The sequence below is a fragment of the Pleurodeles waltl genome, chromosome 10, assembly GCF_031143425.1.
Source record: "Pleurodeles waltl isolate 20211129_DDA chromosome 10, aPleWal1.hap1.20221129, whole genome shotgun sequence".
Taxonomy (NCBI): Eukaryota; Metazoa; Chordata; class Amphibia; order Caudata; family Salamandridae; genus Pleurodeles; species Pleurodeles waltl.
In genome coordinates this window covers 914,115,850-914,135,937 of record NC_090449.1, presented here as the reverse complement: position 1 = coordinate 914,135,937, position 20,088 = coordinate 914,115,850, and the positions used below count along the sequence as shown (strand labels likewise).

At 46.8% G+C, this 20,088-nt stretch overlaps 1 protein-coding gene across 8 annotated transcripts in view; it reads left to right on the top strand.

Annotated features, from left to right (window-relative positions):
* LOC138262021 (ATP-dependent translocase ABCB1-like) overlaps positions 1-20,088 on the top strand; it is a 920,359-nt gene that overhangs the window by 378,198 nt on the left and 522,073 nt on the right. For all 8 annotated transcript variants that reach the window (XM_069211673.1, XM_069211677.1, XM_069211676.1 and 5 more), the window contains 2 exons: positions 16,645-16,815; positions 19,033-19,194. In XM_069211673.1, the coding sequence (XP_069067774.1) occupies positions 16,645-16,815; positions 19,033-19,194 (333 nt within the window). The remainder of the gene's footprint in view (positions 1-16,644; positions 16,816-19,032; positions 19,195-20,088) is intronic.

The window sequence follows — 20,088 nt, the reverse complement described above, 5'->3', positions numbered from 1 at the left end:
GCTCTGCGCACTTTACCACTGCTAACCAGTGCTAAAGTGCATATGCTCTCTCCCTTAAAACATGGTAACCTTGAATCATACCTGATTGGACTATTAATTTACTTATAAGTCCCTAGTAAGGTGCACTTTATGTGCATAGGGCTGGTAAATTAAATGCTACTAGTGGGCCTGCAGCACTGGTTGTGCCACCCACTTAAGTAGCCCCTTTTTCTTGTCTCAGGCCTGCCATTGCAAGGCCTGTGTGTGCAGTTTCACTGCCACCTCGACTTGGCATTTAAAAGTACTTGCCAAGCCTAGAACTCCCCTTTTTCTACATATAAGTCACCCTTAATGTGTGCCCTAGGTAACCCCTAGGGCAGGGTGCTGTGTAGGTAAAAGGCAGGACATGTACCTGTGTAGTTATATGTCCTGGTAGTGTAAAACTCCTAAATTCGTTTTCACACTACTGTGAGGCCTGCTCCCTTCATAGGCTAACATTAGGGCTGCCCTCATACACTGTTGAAGTGGCAGCTGCTGATCTGAAAGGAGCAGGAAGGTCATATTTAGTATGGCCAGAATGGTAATACAAAGCCCTACTGACTGGTGAAGTCGGATTTAATATTATTATTCTAGAAATGCCACTTTTAGAAAGTGAGCATTTCTTTGCACTTAAATCCTTCTGTGCCTTACAATCCACGTCTGGCTGGGCTTGGTTGACAGCTCCTTGTGCATTCGCTCAGACACACCCCAAACACAGGGTACTCAGCCTCACTTGCATACATCTGCATTTTGAATGGGTCTTCCTGGGCTGGGAGGGTGGAGGGCCTGCTCTCACACAAAGGACGGCCACACCCCCTACTGGGACCCTGGCAGACAGGATTGAACTGAAAGGGGACCTGGTGCACTTCTTAGCCACTCTTTGAAGTCTCCCCCACTTCAAAGGCACATTTGGGTATAAAACAGGGCCTCTGCCCTACCTCATCAGACACTTGCTGGAGAAGAAACCTGAACCAGAAACTACATCCTGCCAAGAAGAACTGCCTGGCTGCTCAAAGGACTCACCTGTCTGCTTTCTACAAAGGACTGCTGCCTTGCTGTTGCCCTGCTGCCTTGCTGAACTCTTGTCTGGCTGTGAAAGTGCTCTCCAAGGGCTTGGATAGAGCTTGCCTCCTGTTCCTTGAAGTCTCAGGACCAAAAAGACTTCTCTCTTTTACTTGGACGCTCCGTGCGCCGAAAATTTCGACGCACAGCTTGTCTCGGGGCGAGAAAAACGCCGCAATCCTACGCTGATCGACGCGACGCTCTTGGGACGATCGAAGATCCGACGCACGGCCTCGCAAGGACAACGCCGCCCGACCTCTAGAGGAGAAATCGACACGACGCCTGCCGTTAGATCGTAATTTCAACGCGCAGCCCCGCAGATCGAAGTCTAGAGGAGAAATCGACGCGACGCCTGCCGTGAGATCGTAATTTCGACGCGCAGCCCCGCAGACTGACGCGCAGCCGGAGAACAAGCAGGAAAATCCACGCACAGACCCGGGACATTTGGTAATCCCCGCGATCCACAGAAAGAGACTGTCCGAGCGCCGGAAAACGACGCCGACTTCCCTTCGTGGAAAATAACGACGCCAGTCCGTGTGTGCCGGGGAGAAATCGACGCACACACCCTTTTTCCACGCACCTCTTCTCTTGTGGCCCTCTGAGGAGATTTTTCCACTCCCAACCAGGTACTTGTGCCTAATAGAGACTTTGTTTACATTCTAAAGACTTAAGACACTTTATATCACTGTCCTGTGATATTTCTACAATTTTCCATTGCAACTTTATTCTTTTTGACCTACAATTATCCTGATAAATATTCTATATTTTTCTAAATACTGTGTGGTGTATTTTTGTGGTGCTATATGGTGGTATTGTATGATTTATTGCACAAATACTTTACACATTGCCTTCTAAGTTAAGCCTGACTGCTCGTGCCAAGCTACCAGAGGGTGGGCACAGGATAATCTTGGATAGTGTGTGACTTACCCTGACTAGAGTGAGGGCTTTTGCTTGGACAGAGGATAACCTGACTGCCAACCAAAAACCCCATTTCTAACATTGGTGATCAGCGGTGAGGATAGGACTGGTATTTGTGCAGTGACATACAGTAGCTAAGTATTTCACTACCTACCCACAGTTGAAGGTCAACTTGGTTTTTATCTCTTTTTGAAAACCCGATTCTTTTCCTGACAATTTTCAAAAACTAAATCCTCACTCAACATGTCTCTGACTGGGTCTCAGACAGGGGACTTTGACCTAGTCCAGTTGGATGCATATACGGTCAAACAACTAAGAGGATTCTGCAGGGCATTGAGGGTACCCACCCAAGGGGCCTCCAGAAAGGAGGACTTTCAAGTGGCGCTGAGGGCCTGGGCAGAAGCCCATTTAGAGGATGATGAGGAAGAGGAGCCAGAACATGGTCCCTCAGAGGAATTTTCACTATCGGTAGATGGTGTTACCACTGCAATTGTGCACCCTTCCAGACCAGGGGGCAGTGTCTCCATGCAAAGCCTGACCGCAGAGGAAAGGAGAGAGGAAAGGGAGTTCCAATTGCAAATGGCACAACTGAAAATTGAGGCTCAACAGGAGGAGAGGAGGGCAGAGAGAGAAGCCAAACAAGCTGAGGCTGAAAGGGCAGCCAAACAGATTGAAGCTGAAAGAACAGCCAAACAAATTCAACCAGAAGCTGAAAGGGCAGCCAAACAAGCGGAAGCTGAAAGAGCAGCCAAACAAGTGGAAGCTGAAAGAGCTTTGGCTGAAAAGAAACTATTGTTGGCTCATGAACTGAGTCTCAAGGAGCTGGAGATCAAGGCAAGACAGTCTGAATCCAGCAATAATGGTGGCAGCATACAGACAGGACCTGCTGGAGAAAAGAAGGTTCGTATACCCAAAAATGTGGTGCCCAGTTTTGTGGTGGGAGATGACATAGATAAATGGTTAGCTGCTTATGAAGTTGCACTAAGGGCTCATGAGGTTCCTGAAGGGCAATGGGGGGTAGCTATGTGGGGTTATGTGCCGCCATTGGGGAGGGACACACTTCTCACATTGGATCCACCGGATCAAAACACATACCCACTTCAGAAAGCCACTTTACTTGCCAAGTTTGGGCTGACCCCTGAGGGATACCGTCAGAGTTTCAGGGACAGCACCAAACAGACCACACAAACATGGGTAGATTTCTTTGATTTCTCCAGTAAGGCACTGAATGGATGGGTGCGGGGCAACAAAGTAGCAGATTATAAAGGTTTATATGACTTGATTCTGAGAGAGCATATGCTTAATGTTACTTATACAGATTTGCGCCAGCACCTAGTGGATAGTAAGCTGACTGATCCCAGGAAGCTTGCTGAGGAGGCGGACCTCTGGGTTAGCACCAGAGTGTCCAAGAAGGTACCTGGGGGGGACTCCCACAAAGGTGATCAGGGTTCCCAACAGAAGAAAGAGGGGGGAGATAAACTTGCAGATAAGGAACTCTCTAAAGGCCCCCAAAAGAATTCCCAGGGAGGGGGTGGCAACCCTTCCTTTTCTAAATTTGGGAAAAAGCCAGGGACATATGACAAGTCAGGGAAATCTAGCCCCAAATGCATGGAGTGTTACCAATATGGTCACTACAAAGGCGATCCACAGTGCCCCAAGAGGGCACCGTCCACTACCGGACAGGCACCTGGGTTGACTAGTGTAGCGCTCGGGGGGGAGATGGACCCAACTAGCTTTGGGGAGCAGGTAGAGATTTCCCTAGTGTCCCTGGGAGAAGGAGAAATGGTGCCCAAGGCCCACATGCCCAGGAATACTTCCAAGTACCGGCAGTGGGTCACCATTGATGGGCAGAAGGTGGAGGCTCTGCGTGACACAGGAGCCAGTATGACTACTATCAAGAGTCAGCTGGTGTCAACAGAGCAGATAGAAACTAATACATTCCACCAGGTCAGAGTCGCTGACAATCGCGAGAGTCACCTACCGGTGGCTCTGGTTCCCTTTGAGTGGGGGGGGGTCTCTGGTACTCTGAAAGTAGCTGTGAGTCCTGCCATGCCTGTAGATTGTCTGTTAGGCAATGACCTTGAGCACACTGCTTGGAAAGAAGTGGAGCTCAGGTCTCACCGGGAGATGTTAGGGTTACCTGAGTGGGTCTGCATGACCACACGGTCCATGGCTGACCAAGAGGGAAGTCAAGGGCATCTGGAGCCTGGAACGATGGCCCAGAGAGCTGCCAGGAGGAGGGACCAGGTGCGCGGGAAACCGGCCCCAGCTGTTCCCACAGTGGCTGACGGGGCTCCTGAGGAGGAGGCTACCGAGCCAACTGGGGAAGACATTGCCGCCCTAGGTGACTTACCTGAGCTTGCTGGCTGGCAAGTTGAGGGTGGACCCAGCAGGGAGGAATTCTGCAAGGCGCAGAAAGAATGTCCCACTCTGGAAGGTTTGAGGAAACAAGCCTCAAACCAGGCAGCAGGCGACGCCTCTGGCGATCACCACCTATATTGGGAGAATGAACTCCTCTACAGTGAGCCTAAGGTTCTGGGCTTTGGGGCAGCACGTATGCTGGTGGTCCCCCAATGTTACCGAACCTTCCTACTGGGTCTGGCTCACGACATTCCCCTGGCAGGACATTTGGGGCAGGGCAAGACCTTTAACAGGCTTGTCACCCACTTTTATTGGCCCAAAATGAGGACACACTCAGACAAGTTCTGCAGATCCTGTCCTACCTGCCAGGCCAGTGGTAAAGCAGGAAAAAGGGTTAAAACCCCCCTGATTCCACTTCCTGTCGTTGGCACCCCCTTTGAAAGGGTGGGCATCGACATTGTTGGTCCCTTGGACCCCAAAACTGCCTTAGGCAACAGGTTCATTCTGGTTTTGGTGGACCATGCCACCCGTTACCCAGAGGCAATCCCTCTGAGGACAGTAACTGCACAGGTGGTGGCCAGAACCCTGATGGGGATATTTACCCGTGTGGGATTCCCCAAGGAAATAGTGTCTGACAGAGGCACTAACTTCATGTCTGCATACATGAAGTCTCTGTGGGATGCGTGTGGTGTAAGTTACAAGTTCACCACACCCTATCACCCCCAGTCGAATGGTCTTGTGGAGAGATTCAACAAGACCCTGAAAGGCATGATTGGTGGCCTCCCGGAGGCCATGAGGCGTAAGTGGGGCGTCCTCTTACCATGCCTTCTCTTTGCTTACAGAGAGGTCCCCCAGAGAGGGGTAGGGTTCAGTCCCTTTGAACTTCTCTACGGGTACCCTGTCAGGGGACCCTTAAGCCTTGTCCAGGAGGGATTGGAGAAAGCTCCAAAGACACCCCCTCAGGATGTGGTCAGCTATATGTTGGCCCTCCGCAACCAGATGACCCGCTTCTGGAAAGAAGCCCAAGATAACCTTGAGGCCAGTCAAGAGGTGATGAAACAATGGTATGACCAGAAGGCCACCCTGGTAGAGTTTCAACCTGGAGACAAAGTGTGGGTAATGGAGCCAGTAGAGCCCAGAGTTCTCCAGGACCGCTGGTCTGGCCCATTTGAAATAAAGGAGCGGAAAGGGGAGGCCACTTACCTAGTGGACCTCAAAACCCCTAGGAATCCCCTAAGGGTGCTCCATGTGAACCGACTAAAAGCTCATTTTGAGAGGTCAGAGATCAACATGCTTCTGGTCACAGATGAAGGAACGGAAGAGGAGAGTGAACCTCTCCCCGACCTCCTCTCTGCCCAAGAAGGTGATGGGTCAGTAACCGGGGTCATTCTGTCTGACTCCCTGACTCTAAATCAGAAAGGAGACTGCTATGAGCTGTTGGAGCAGTTCTCCCCCCTGTTCTCCCTTACTCCTGGACTGACCCACCTCTGTGTTCATGATATTGACACTGGTGACAGTCTCCCTTTGAAAAACAAAATTTACAGGTTGTCGGATAAGGTGAAGGCCAGCATCAAGGAGGAGGTCTCCAAGATGTTGACTCTAGGGGTGATTGAGAAATCCAGTAGTACCTGGGCCATCCCAGTGGTATTGGTACCTAAGGCTACTGCCCCAGGTGCGAAGCCAGAACTCCGGTTCTGTGTGGACTACCGGGGTCTCAACTCCGTCACACGGACTGATGCTCACCCCATCCCCCGAGCTGATGAGCTCATGGACAGGCTAGGCGCTGCCAAGTTCCTGAGTACGTTTGATCTTACTTCAGGGTACTGGCAGATCTCCCTAACTGAGGGGGCCAAGGAAAGATCCGCATTTTCAACCCCGGATGGCCATTACCAGTTCCGGGTGATGCCGTTTGGGTTGAAAAATGCCCCCGCTACCTTCCAACGGTTGGTTAACGGGGTCCTAGCTGGCAAGGATGCCTTCTGTGCAGCCTACCTGGATGACATAGCTGTCTACAGTTCCAGCTGGGAGGAACACCTGCTTCACCTCAAGGAGGTGCTTCAGGCCCTGCAACAGGCAGGCCTGACCATCAAGGCCAGTAAGTGCCACATTGGGCAGGGTTCCGTGGTGTACTTGGGACACCTAGGGGGTGGTGGCAAGGTGCAGCCACTCCAGGCCAAGATTGAAACTATCAAGGCCTGGCAACCACCCCGAACGCAGACTGAGGTGAGAGCCTTTCTAGGCCTCACAGGATACTACAGCAGATTTGACAAGGGCTATGGTACCATTGTAACACCCTTGACAGAACTCACTTCCAAGAAACAACCTAGGTTGGTAAATTGGACAGAGGCTTGTCAGAAAGCCTTTGACGCCCTGAAGGAAGCCATGTGCACGGCCCCCGTACTCATGGCCCCTGACTACTCCCAGGAATTTATCGTGCAGACAGACGCTTCAGAGCATGGCATAGGGGCAGTCCTAGCACAGCTGAATGAGGAGGGCAGAGATCAACCGGTAGTCTTTATTAGCAGAAGGCTATTACCACGGGAACAGAGGTGGAGTGCTATTGAACGAGAAGCTTTTGCTGTGGTCTGGGCACTGAAGAAGCTAGGACCCTACCTGTTTGGGACTCACTTCCGGGTTCAGACAGACCACAGGCCCCTCAGATGGCTCATGCAGATGAGGGGTGAGAATCCAAAACTCTTGAGGTGGTCCATTTCCCTACAGGTGATGGACTTTACGGTGGAACATCGCCCAGGGGTTGACCACGCCAATGCTGATGGTCTCTCCAGGTACTTCCGCCTTAGCGATGAGAGCTCCCAGGAGGTCGGGTAGCTCTCCCCACTTTCAGCTGGGGGGGACACATGTTAGACCTGACAGCCTTAGGGTAGTCACCCCTAACTTTTTGCCTGCCTCCCTCCACTTTTTTGACACTGTTTTTGCTGGTTTATAGACTCTGCGCACTTTACCACTGCTAACCAGTGCTAAAGTGCATATGCTCTCTCCCTTAAAACATGGTAACCTTGAATCATACCTGATTGGACTATTAATTTACTTATAAGTCCCTAGTAAGGTGCACTTTATGTGCATAGGGCTGGTAAATTAAATTACTAGTGGGCCTGCAGCACTGGTTGTGCCACCCACTTAAGTAGCCCCTTTTTCTTGTCTCAGGCCTGCCATTGCAAGGCCTGTGTGTGCAGTTTCACTGCCACCTCGACTTGGCATTTATAAGTACTTGCCAAGCCTAGAACTCCCCTTTTTCTACATATAAGTCACCCTTAATATTTGCCCTAGGTAACCCCTAGGGCAGGGTGCTGTGTAGGTAAAAGGCAGGACATGTACCTGTGTAGTTATATGTCCTGGTAGTGTAAAACTCCTAAATTTGTTTTCACACTACTGTGAGGCCTGCTCCCTTCATAGGCTAACATTAGGGCTGCCCTCATACACTGTTGAAGTGGCAGCTGCTGATCTGAAAGGAGCAGGAAGGTCATATTTAGTATGGCCAGAATGGTAATACAAAGCCCTACTGACTGGTGAAGTCGGATTTAATATTATTATTCTAGAAATGCCACTTTTAGAAAGTGAGCATTTCTCTGCACTTAAATCCTTCTGTGCCTTACAATCCACGTCTGGCTGGGCTTGGTTGACAGCTCCTTGTGCATTCACTCAGACACACCCCAAACACAGGGTACTCAGCCTCACTTGCATACATCTGCATTTTGAATGGGTCTTCCTGGGCTGGGAGGGTGGAGGGCCTGCTCTCACACAAAGGACGGCCACACCCCCTACTGGGACCCTGGCAGACAGGATTGAACTGAAAGGGGACCTGGTGCACTTCTTAGCCACTCTTTGAAGTCTCCCCCACTTCAAAGGCACATTTGGGTATAAAACAGGGCCTCTGCCCTACATAATCAGACACTTGCTGGAGAAGAAACCTGAACCAGAAACTACATCCTGCCAAGAAGAACTGCCTGGCTGCTCAAAGGACTCACCTGTCTGCTTTCTACAAAGGACTGCTGCCTTGCTGTTGCCCTGCTGCCTTGCTGAACTCTTGTCTGGCTGTGAAAGTGCTCTCCAAGGGCTTGGATAGAGCTTGCCTCCTGTTCCTTGAAGTCTCAGGACCAAAAAGACTTCTCTCTTTTACTTGGACGCTCCGTGCGCCGAAAATTTCGACGCACAGCTTGTCTCGCGGCGAGAAAAACGCTGCACTCCGACGCTGATCGACGCGACGCTCTTGGGACGATCGAAGATCCGACGCACGGCCTCGCAAGGACAACGCCGCCCGACCTCTAGAGGAGAAATCGACGCGACGCCTGCCGTGAGATCGTAATTTCAACGCGCAGCCCCGCAGATCGAAGTCTAGAGGAGAAATCGACGCGACGCCTGCCGTGAGATCGTAATTTCGACGCGCAGCCCCGCAGACCGACGCGCAGCCGGAGAACAAGCAGGAAAATCCACGCACAGACCCGGGACATCTGGTAATCCCCGCGATCCACAGAAAGAGACTGTCCGAGCGCCGGAAAACGACGCCGACTTCCCCGCGTGGAAAATAACGACGCCAGTCCGTATGTGCCGGGGAGAAATCGACGCACACACCCTTTTTCCACGCACCTCTTCTCTTGTGGCCCTCTGAGGAGATTTTTCCACTCCCAACCAGGTACTTGTGCTTAATAGAGACTTTGTTTACATTCTAAAGACTTAAGACACTTTATATCACTGTCCTGTGATATTTCTACAATTTTCCATTGCAACTTTATTCTTTTTGACCTACAATTATCCTGATAAATATTCTATATTTTTCTAAATACTGTGTGGTGTATTTTTGTGGTGCTATATGGTGGTATTGTATGATTTATTGCACAAATACTTTACACATTGCCTTCTAAGTTAAGCCTGACTGCTCGTGCCAAGCTACCAGAGGGTGGGCACAGGATAATCTTGGATAGTGTGTGACTTACCCTGACTAGAGTGAGGGCTTTTGCTTGGACAGAGGATAACCTGACTGCCAACCAAAAACCCCATTTCTAACAACGATCACTTATTGAAAGAGCTGAACTTAAGCAAGTTGTAACAAATGCAGGAGTTCATTGCTGTGATTCCAAAAGGTGCATCACATGTAAATACCTTTTACAAACATCATCAGTAGCTAGCTCTGTTATGAGAAGGACGTTTGGAATAAGACAGCATCATACATGTCGCTCAATATGCATAATTTATGTGATTCAGAGCCAACGTCAAAGCTGTAAAAAACAATATGTAGGCCAAACTATGAATTAGCTCTGTACACAATCCAGGAACCACAAATCAGCAATAATTAACAAGAAACTTGACCAGCCTGTAGCCAATCATTTTAACCTTGTGAACCATTTACTATCAGATTTGAAGATTTCCCTGTTGAACATGTTTTAAAGGAAGAACTACTGGTCATCAGAGAACATTTCTGGATGTACCATTTAAAATCACTGCATCCAGATGGACTGAGCATCACTGACTTTACCACTTGATTTCTGCATATCTGAAGAGTTCTCAGGACTACATTAATTCCACATTCTAATTGGAATCTTCACCCATGATGCTTTTTGAAAATCCAGCAATGTCAGCTGTGCAGCCAATAAGCAAACCATCTTGTACTACCTGAGGAAGGTGGAAGCTGAAACGTTGTAGTAGAAATATATTTTTGTTCTTTAGTAAGATTATCTGTTTGAGTCACTTCTTTCTTATATATATATATATATATATATATATATATATATATATATATATATATATATATATATACATATATATATATATATATATATGTATATATATATATATATATATATATATATTGAAAAAACTAAAGGTTAAAGGGAAGGTATAGTTAGGAACTAGAATAAAAGTAACCATAGAAACTCACATAAAAAGACAAAGGTTACAGGGACTTTATAGTTAGGCTCACATTTTAAATGTATCAAACCATAGAAGTAACTATAACTGGTGCCCTAGGGTAAGTATAACTTGTGCCCCACCATACACAGTTATATGATCAATAATGTTACTGCAGATGTTATAGTGCATCAATGATGTTATCAAAGATGCCATGTGTGCTGTAAAGTGTGTGGTAATCAGCAGTGCATGCTGAGGGTGCAAGTTATATTTACCCAAAGGCACAAGTTAAGTTACTTGAGATAACTCTCACTATAACAAGTGCATTTCTATGGTTTGATATGTTTAAAGTGTGAGCCTAACTATAACGTCGCTGTAACCTTTGTTTTCTTCAGTGAATTTCTACAGTTTTTTAATGTAAAGTAATTTGAATTACTATACGTTAATCAAATTACCACCGCACAAGGCCTTCAGCTGTACGCAGTGGCAGTTGGCTGAAGTGCCTGCAGCCAACCCCTATAACAACCCAACCCTGACTGTGCACAGCCTTCAGCCATGTACACAGAGGTTTGGCAGCAGGGACTGACCTGTGACCAGTCCCTGCGGCCATCTCCTATACCAACCAATCCCTACACGGCCCCCCTCCCAAGGTCGATCTCTTTCCCGGGAACCCTATCTCCTGAGGCCTGGCCTAAATACATTTTTTGGGGGGATAGGGGGATGCCTGGCCCTCCTTCCCATGGCAAATATTGGCCCAAGGAATAGGGTCTCCCAGGGCCCAGCCATGTGACTTAGGTGCCTCCCGGGCACCCAGTGACAAAGTTGTGGACCTTGGTGGGAGCATGAAGGCTTCCGCGGTCCCAACCGGCTCCCCCCTTCATGTAGGAGCCAGCATTACTGTCACAGAGAGGGGACTGCTAAAGCAGTCCCCAGGGCTGTGGGGGGGGGGGGCTGGGCAGCCCCAGCATTTAATTTGATTAAAGCCCCGGGAAAGTGGCAGTCCCCAGGGCTGTGCAGGTCCCTGAGGATGTGGGGGGGGGGCGACGACCCCCCACTTTCCAATAAAGGGGGCTGGTTGGCCCCATTACAGTTATTTTAAGCCCCGGAGAGGTGGTGGTCCTCTGGGCTGTGGGGGGGTTGTAGGGACGTTATAGTTAGGCTCATATTTTAAACGTACAAAACCACAGAAATTCATGTGTTATAGTTAAAGATTTCTGAATTAACTACAACTCGCCCCCTAAGGTAACTATAGCCCTCGCCATACAGAGTTTGCTGTCAAATATTTTAATGCCAAAATTACATTGATATTATCAATGATGTTATCAAAGATGGCATGAGTGCCGTAATTTGTGAGGTAATTAGCAGTGCATGGTGAGAGCATGAGTTATAGTTACCCTTCCCATGACCTGCGGGCAACCCCTAAAAGCACCCAATTGAGCGCTCTACACAGCCTTTGGCATTTGTCAAATAAGTAGAGTGAGATCACCTTTAGGTATGTACATAAAACATTTCAAGTAAATATATTGTAATGTGGACATGACCATAGTCACACCTAGACTAGTGCCCACAACCGTCCGTATGACAGTCTGAGACCATAGTCTGAGACCATAACCACTATGCCAAGGCAGATTTTGAGGACCGTGGGGGGAGTCTGAACGTACCCGTGTGCCTAGCCGCCTCCTTGCTCCTGCAGCAGCCAGCATTGCTCCCGCAAGCATGGAGCTGCTTCAAACAGCAGCTCCGTGCTAGCGGGAGCAATGTTTTCATCTGTTTTCCTGCACGCATATTTGTGTGCAGGGAAACAGATGATAACTCAGCTTTCTGTCAGTGGGAGCTGTTTGACAGCTCCTGGTGTCAGAATGCGGAATATGTTTGCTTGGCTTGGGCGGAGCTATCAGTTCCCATCAAGCAAAGCAAATAGCTATGTCCCGGGGTGGGCTCCCCAAGACATAGCTGGAGCCAGCCCTGGGAGGGTGATCCCCCTCCACAATTTATTTCCCTAAGGAGGTGATGGTCCCCGAGGCTGGGGGTCAAAAACAGACACCCCTCATTGTTTTATTTTTGCCCCGGGGAAGTGGTGGTACCAAGGGATGTGGGGGGTCCATGTGGCCCCCACACTGAAAATTTCTTTAGCCCCAGGTAGGTGGCGGGGCACAGGGCTGCAGGGTGGGGATGCAGCCCTAGCCTATTACTGAAATTGCCCACAGGAGGTGGCGATCCTTGGAGCTTCAGCGAGCCCTGGCTGCAGTAAAATAAAAGGGTGGAAAAAAGGCTGATTTTTTTTTCAACATCAAAAAAATCTGTGGATCCGGATCTGCAGATTTTTCCGACATTTAAAAAATATATATTTTTAGCCCTGCTTGGGACCCTCTGGGTCCTCATCACCACAGCTAAGCGATCAGGGTGTCCCTTCCCTGAGCCCTTTTCTTTTTTTAAAAACTTTTTTTTCTGGGACCAAGATGACTGCCAACACTTCTTGCCTGAAATATCGGCAGTCAATCAGATATCAGTACGGGGACAGTTGGATCCGCAGAGGATCCATGTCCCTATATATATCTTTTTTTTAAACTCTAATTTCTCTAAAACTACTGGAGGGAATTATACCAAATCACAGAAAGAACGCTTTCTGGAACAAGAACTACCTTTGTTCCAAATTTGGTGTAATTTCGTTCAACAGTTCAACGGTTCAGACTGTAGTCATGTTAAAAAAATGAGAAATCCCATTGACATAAAATAGGGAAAAAGTATTTTGGGACCTCCCACTTTTCTTGGTGCTCACTTGACAGATCACCCTGAAACTTATCGGCTAAATAAAAAACCCTCTGTCTATGGAACACAATGGTCCTAGCTATAACTACCTACTGGCAACCGCCAGTAGGTAACATATATATATATATATATATATATATATATATATATATATATATATATATATATATATATACATATATATATATATGTGTGTATAGATGGATAGACATATTCAATGAAAAAAACTAAGTTTGCAGGGACATTACAGTTAGGAAATAGAACTTTAAAAACCTTAGAAGTTCACTAAAATACAAAAGTTACAGGGATGTTATAGTTAGGTTTACATTTTATACACACCAAATCATAGAAATTCTGTAGATCTAGTTATAATTTTCTCAAGTAACTATAACTTGTGCCCTAAGATAACTATAACTTGTGCCCAAATGGCTGATTTTGGCCCTTGGTGATGCCATTAACATTCATATGGCACTTTTTCTTGTGGAGGGAGGAATTTTTGGGGAAGGGGCATGTGTCCCACCACAGCGCCAATTTTGGGTGGAAAGGCCCCATCCCCCAGGGCATGGTCTCTAAAAAATAAAGTGGGAGAGTGACATGTGGCCCCCTTCTGGGCTTATTTGGGCCCTGGTGGCAACATGCCCACTTCCTTGGCTGATTTGGGCCTTGGGCACCCCATGCCCCATAGCTGAGCCAACAAAGGGTGGGTGCCAGGTTGCCCATCCCGAGCATTGACTGTACCATGGTTGGGGCTGTTGGGAGAGCCAAGGTCCCTGCAGCTCTAACCAACTCCCCACCTCTAATGGGAGCGGGCATTGTTCCTGCCCATAAGGAACAGCTACAAATACTGCTCTCTGCCAGCAGGGGCAATCTTTTCATCTGTTTCCCTGTCTGCTTCAATGTGGGTAGGGAAACAGATGAAAAGTCTGCTCCCAGCGAGTAGGAGCATTTTTATGCTCCTTCCCACTGTGAGCAGACTTAGGGACTCATTTTGAGTTTGGTGGGTGGCGGAGGCTGCCCGCCAAACTGTTTGGGTCAGAAGACCACCACTCCGGTCTACCGCCCGCAGGCCCTGTAATGAGTTTCCCATTGGGCCAGCAGGAAACTCACTACAACATTGACACCTGCTCGGCAATGTTGCAGTGCGTCAGGTGCGATAGCACCCTCCGTGCTTTTCACTGCCTGTAAACCAGGCACTGAAAAGAACGATGGGGCTCTCCCTAGGGCCCTCTGCACTGCCAAGTGCATGGGCAGTGCATGGGCCCCCAAGTGGGCTTGAGCACCCCGTCTCCGCCAGCTTTTGCATGGCTGTTGAATCGCCATGCAAAATCTGGCAGATAAGGAAGTCGTAATCCCTAGGGCAGTGCTGCTTGCAGCGATGCCCTGGCGGATTAAGACTGCCGGCACTACTAGGCTGGCAGGCGGCCTAAAAGTGGCAGTGCTGGCGGTCTGGCTATGGTGCTTTCGCCACCTTTGTAATGTGGAGGTCAGACCGCCGCTTTGGCGGAGGTCTGTCTGCAGCAGCAAGGATGGCGGTCTTAAGACTGCAACACTCGTAATGAGGGCCTTAGTGTTTGTTCCCGCTTGGTGGAAGTTTTAAAATTGCTCCACGGAGGTAGAGCGAACATTGGTTTCCCTCACAGCACATGGGTAGGGAAACCGCTATGCCCTGTGGGTGGGCTCTCCTGGACATAGCCTAAGCCGGCCCTGGGTGAAAGGGTCCCTAGGGCTATATTTGGCTTAGGAAGTTGGGCCGCATGGCCCCACTCCCCTTTGCAATTGTGGCTGGGTCTCAGGGGATATTCTCCACAAGGCAGAAATCAGCGCAGGGAGGTGGGCTACATACCTCCCTCCCCCTTTTTAAATATGACCGATCCACTGGTAGGCGATTGGGACCCTGGAGGCTAGATTCAGCTCATGGAGCGGTGCTGCATGCCACTCCCTTTATTATGTGGCCAGACTATGAGGGATGGAGTCCCAGGTTCTGAAAAACTGGTCTGGGGAGTGGGGCAACACGCGTCCCCTCCCCCAAATCTATATGATTGATCCCCCCAGACCTGGCCCACCCTGGAGATATAGGGTAATAAAAAACAAGTGCCCGACACCATGCATTTTTTTTTTTTAAACTGCTGTGGATCCTCTGTGAATTAATGGCAAAATTAATTTAATTTTTTTTGGGCCCCAGACGGGATCTCTGTTGGATCCCACCACCAGGCTTAGCGGATGAGGGTACTCCTACTATGCTCCCTTGTGTTTTTTATCTTTTTTTTGTACTTGGCAGAAGATGGCTGCCACCAATTCTTGGTTGAAGTAGTGGCAGCCAATCATGCTATTGCTGCTGGGATATGGATCTGCAGATCCACCACTGTTGATTTGTGGTGGATCTGCGTATCTAGATATGTTTAAATCTTTTTTCTTTAATAACCCCAAAACTACTTAACAGATTTACACCAAATTACAAACAAAAAATCTATGTGGACAAAGATCTCGCTTTCTGCCAAATTTGGTGTAATTCCGTTCAGCAGTTTGAACTGTACTTGTGTATAAAATCTCTATAGTGAAGTGAATGGGGAAAACATGTTTTGGGACCCCCCTCCCCCTGTTTTCTCGACCCCGCTTGATAAATCACCCAAAACATTTCTGGACTGCAGCTGAATTGACTGGTACACTCGTTTTGAAAATTTTGTGAAGATTCATCAAACAGCGCCAAAGATATTAGCAAATCAAAAAATGCTTTTAACATTTGTAAGTATAATTATAGATTTAATGATTAATGATAAATTGGGTTATTTTTTAATTATTCATTTTCAACAGTTTATAAAGCATACCAGTTATACTCCTAAATGTTTTCTGGTCCTCACTGAACATATGCAGCAATTTACCTATCTGCATGTAGATATTAGTCAGGTCTTATTCAACAACATAAGTGCATCTTTCCGAAAGCAAAAAATACAAGTGCTTTGATTGTCAACTTAATTCAAATCATCATAGTAGGCAATGAGAACATCCAATGGGAGGAACCCACCACAGAAAAATAATCAGCTGGCTCATAATACTGATATTAAGAGAGCCTCATGGCTGCCTGCCCAGGTGGAAACTACTGCTCTTAAGAGCATGGAAAGTTATCCAGAGTTCTTCTGTGGCAATATACAGGTCAGCAGGTCAGGAGAACTCATCTGAAGTATCAGGTGTTGTATTTCTGAATGATGCCTTAGATAACAATATACTCTTAAACTGCTGTAATTTACAACTTAACATAGACTGACTTTATGGAGGAGGGGCAAGTAAATTGGATTACCTGGACTGTTTTGCTCTTGAACATTTTGCATACCTTAGAATCCTCAGTTACATTTGCATATTGCTTTTCACTATGACCCACACATTCTCAAATGTGTGTCTGTGCATTTTCAATATTAATGTGTTTGATTGCACTGCATATCCTTTTCTTTCTGCTAACAACAATGCCTTAAAGTTGTGTGTAGTTTAAAAAATATTCCTATCTCACAATGCACTTATGTATACCATTGTGTTTGTGTTTTCAGTTAATTTGCAGCACATTTCTGTGATAATTAGTTCATGTAATTGTGTAGATTGACATAATGATCAACCAAAGAGTAACAAATGAGCATCAGACAAACATTTTTGCCTTTGTTAAAGAAATTTAATACAGTAGTGGGGGCAAAAGGAGCCCAGCTGAGTGGAGGGCAAAAGCAGAGGATTGCTATTGCCCGAGCCCTAGTAAGGAACCCGAAGATTCTTCTGCTGGATGAAGCAACATCTGCTTTGGACACTCAGAGTGAAGCTATAGTGCAAGACGCTCTGGATAAGGTAAAGTTCCATTTGATCACAGATATTACCATAAAGTGGATTTCAATCAGAGACTACAGAGATGAATAGGAGTTTGGTATTTCATTTCTATAAGGTGACACGCAAAGCATCACTTAAATATATTGTATTACTCACATGAGGGAGTAGAAAATAGGCATGTCATTACTAATAAACCACATTACCTCCCGTCCCTCCCTCACCTTCCTGCTTAATGAATGATGCTCCCTTGCCTCCAATTTCCTAAATAAAACACTCCCTCTACATCCTGTTCTTATTTGTCCCCCAGGAGACTTACCTTCTTTCTTCCTTCAAGGCAGGGCCTGGGAGACTGAATGGTGGGATCCTGGGTGGGTATGCAGCTCGGATTGGTGGTCTCCCGGCTTGGCTACATTCTGTATTTGGCAGTGTGGCTGGTGGAGGAATGCGATTGACAGAGGCCGTGGAGGAGTTGGGTGGGCCAGCTGTGGTAAACGTCCGGGTCAGTTCCTCTGCTTTGCAGGATGCGTTTTAGGAGGCATTTTCTTTGCAAAACGATAGGAGCAGGTGTAAGCCCATTTTTCTTTCCAATATTGGGGGAAAATCTATGGCTGTGATTGTTTCCTGGTATGTCTCTGCTGGCATTTCCCCTTTGATTTAGCATGGTCTTTGTTTCCCTTATTTAAGGTGCCCTGATGGGTTGTGGGGCATTTATGTTTGATTATGGAAGGGAAGAGAGCTAGCAAGCAGAAGCATGTGCTGTCAACTACTTCCACCTTGGAGTAGGGGATGTTCCTTTCCTTCCCAAGAGGACTCAGGATGCTCAGAGTCCAGTAGGGGGGAGTATGCCTCTCATGTCTAGAGAAGAAGTGCAAGACATGATTGGGGTAGCAGTGACAAGACCTCTTCAGGCTCTCCCTGTGAAACGCAGAAGACCAGCCAAGCTTAAAACAGTGATAGCAGACAATGATTCTTCAGCCTCGTATTTGGAGGCTCCATCTACTTCATCAGTAGGGAAGTATGTTTCCTGCTCGGAAGGGGACCTCAAAGAAGGGCTCCTGTCAATCACTGTCACTGTGGCGCATTTCTGTTAGAGTGCAGGCTCTGGCACTTTCTATCCATTTGACAGCAGGATGTGGCAAACCGATGGGTGCTAGACATTGTGTCCAATGGCATCACAGTAGACTTCATTCACGTTTCTCCCTATACTGGCATCCTGCCAACTCCAGTGCCTGTTGCAGAAGGAAAGAGGTTGGCAATGCTCAATGGGGCCAGGTACTTGTTATAGAAAGAGGCCATCTACAGAGTTCCAGTGGCAGGGCAAGGGAGAGGGGCTATTCCATCTTAATTCAGGTTTGGAAGGTGTCATGGGCCTGTGGGTCAATTCTTGGAGAAAGAATGCACATTTCTGAATGTTGACTATTCTGACGGTTATCTCGATGATAGATCCAGGGTTTCTTTGGCATCCATGGATCCGCAGGATGCCTACCTGCACATCCCTGTTGCAGTTCCCCCTCAACAATTTCTATGGTTTGCAGTAGGGGGCGAGCATTTCTAGTTTTGTGTTCTTCCCTTGGACTCAAGTACTCCCCCTGGGTTATTACAAAGTTCCTGGCACTGCTGGTGGCTAATCTTCATGCAGAGGGTGTGTTTGTGCATCCTTTTTTGGACGATCTCTTGGTTCAGCCTGCAAGCTAGTCACAATTGGAAGTTCATGTGACAAGTATCTAGCAATAAGGGCTAGATTCACTTTCAACTTGCCCTCCACCTTAGAAATACTTTATCCATTTTTCGATCTGTAAACAGTAATAATTGAAGAAAATCAGTTTACACTATCTTGACCAGTATAACGTTTCTGCGAAGTGGTCCATTATTGTAAGAACAGCAAGGTGGTGGAAGACACGCTTGAATTAATTGCAGCCACTGTCAATCGCTCTGGGCTGTATACCAGCCCAGTGGATTTCACCCACTATGTTGTTCTAAACAGAGCTTCATCGTATTTAAATCAGCCTTGATCCTGCTCCAAAAGTAACAGTCCAGCTCAACTCTCAGGCCAGGTTCCCTCCAGATGAGCAAACAGACAACCCTAGACCTATTTCAACCTAATTAACTGGAGTTCTATGGCACAGTAATCACACTGGTGCATAAATAACCCCCCCAGTAGTTAATCTACTATGACTATCCCATGTTCATTTTAATATGAATTTAATAGCAAAGAATATTTTTCCCTTTATTTTTAAGGCTAGGGCTGGTCGCACCACAATTTTGATAGCTCATCGCCTTTCTACAGTGAAGACAGCTGACATAATTGCAGGATTTGAAAATGGAATTGTTATCGAGCAAGGATCACACAGTGAACTCATGGAGAAAAAAGGAGTCTATTACTCGCTTGTAATGCAACAGGTAATCATAAACAAATGGTGGTATAACAAAATGAAAAATGTAATACAAATATGAAATATTGACAATTATTTCTTATTGCTGGTGTGTGTTAAAATCATATTGCACCTGTAATAAGAAAATCCTATAACAGCGTACTTTCCAAATGTGTCAAAGATGCTATAACTTATGGAGAGATCGTATGTATGAGATGGAACTGTATTAATGATAACAAGTACAATCAAAATTTACAAGCACCCACTTACATGCTAACAGATAAAATACCACAGTTTTAAGAGCTGCAGAAAATTGGGTAAGAGCATTAACAAAGGCTTGAATCCTACATCTAGAGATAAGGAAAGATTTGGATTTATCATTATTTATAATAACATTAGCCATTAAATATACATAAACCTATATCAGCAGTGGAACTTTCTTAAGTCTCTATTTGGCCAATACGCTTTGCTTATTGACAGACCTCCTGTTGAATACTGCAGGCAAAGAACTATCAGGGAAACTGTAAGCCCACAAACTCTAAAACCTGATACAAGTCACTGGATTACACGACAAAACATTTTTATTCCTGTAGTAAGTGTTCAGTCTGTGCACTAGGAGACAATAAAAATCGATGTCAATCTACGACACTGCTGTAGTTTACTCCATATATAAATGGATTGGTACATGTGAACAATGTTAAAACTACCCTCAAAATGGATTGCAACAAAATAGAATTTTTGGATGTTGAGTTATATGCAGTAGACAACAGGATACAAAGTAACTTTATGGTGAAAAGTGGGTTGGTATCAATAATTCTGTGCACCCAGATTTCCCCTATAGAATTTTGCATTAATTTTAATCTGGGTGTCATACTATGTTCCGCCCAAGCACTATTCACTAAATATCTGGTTAATCACATTT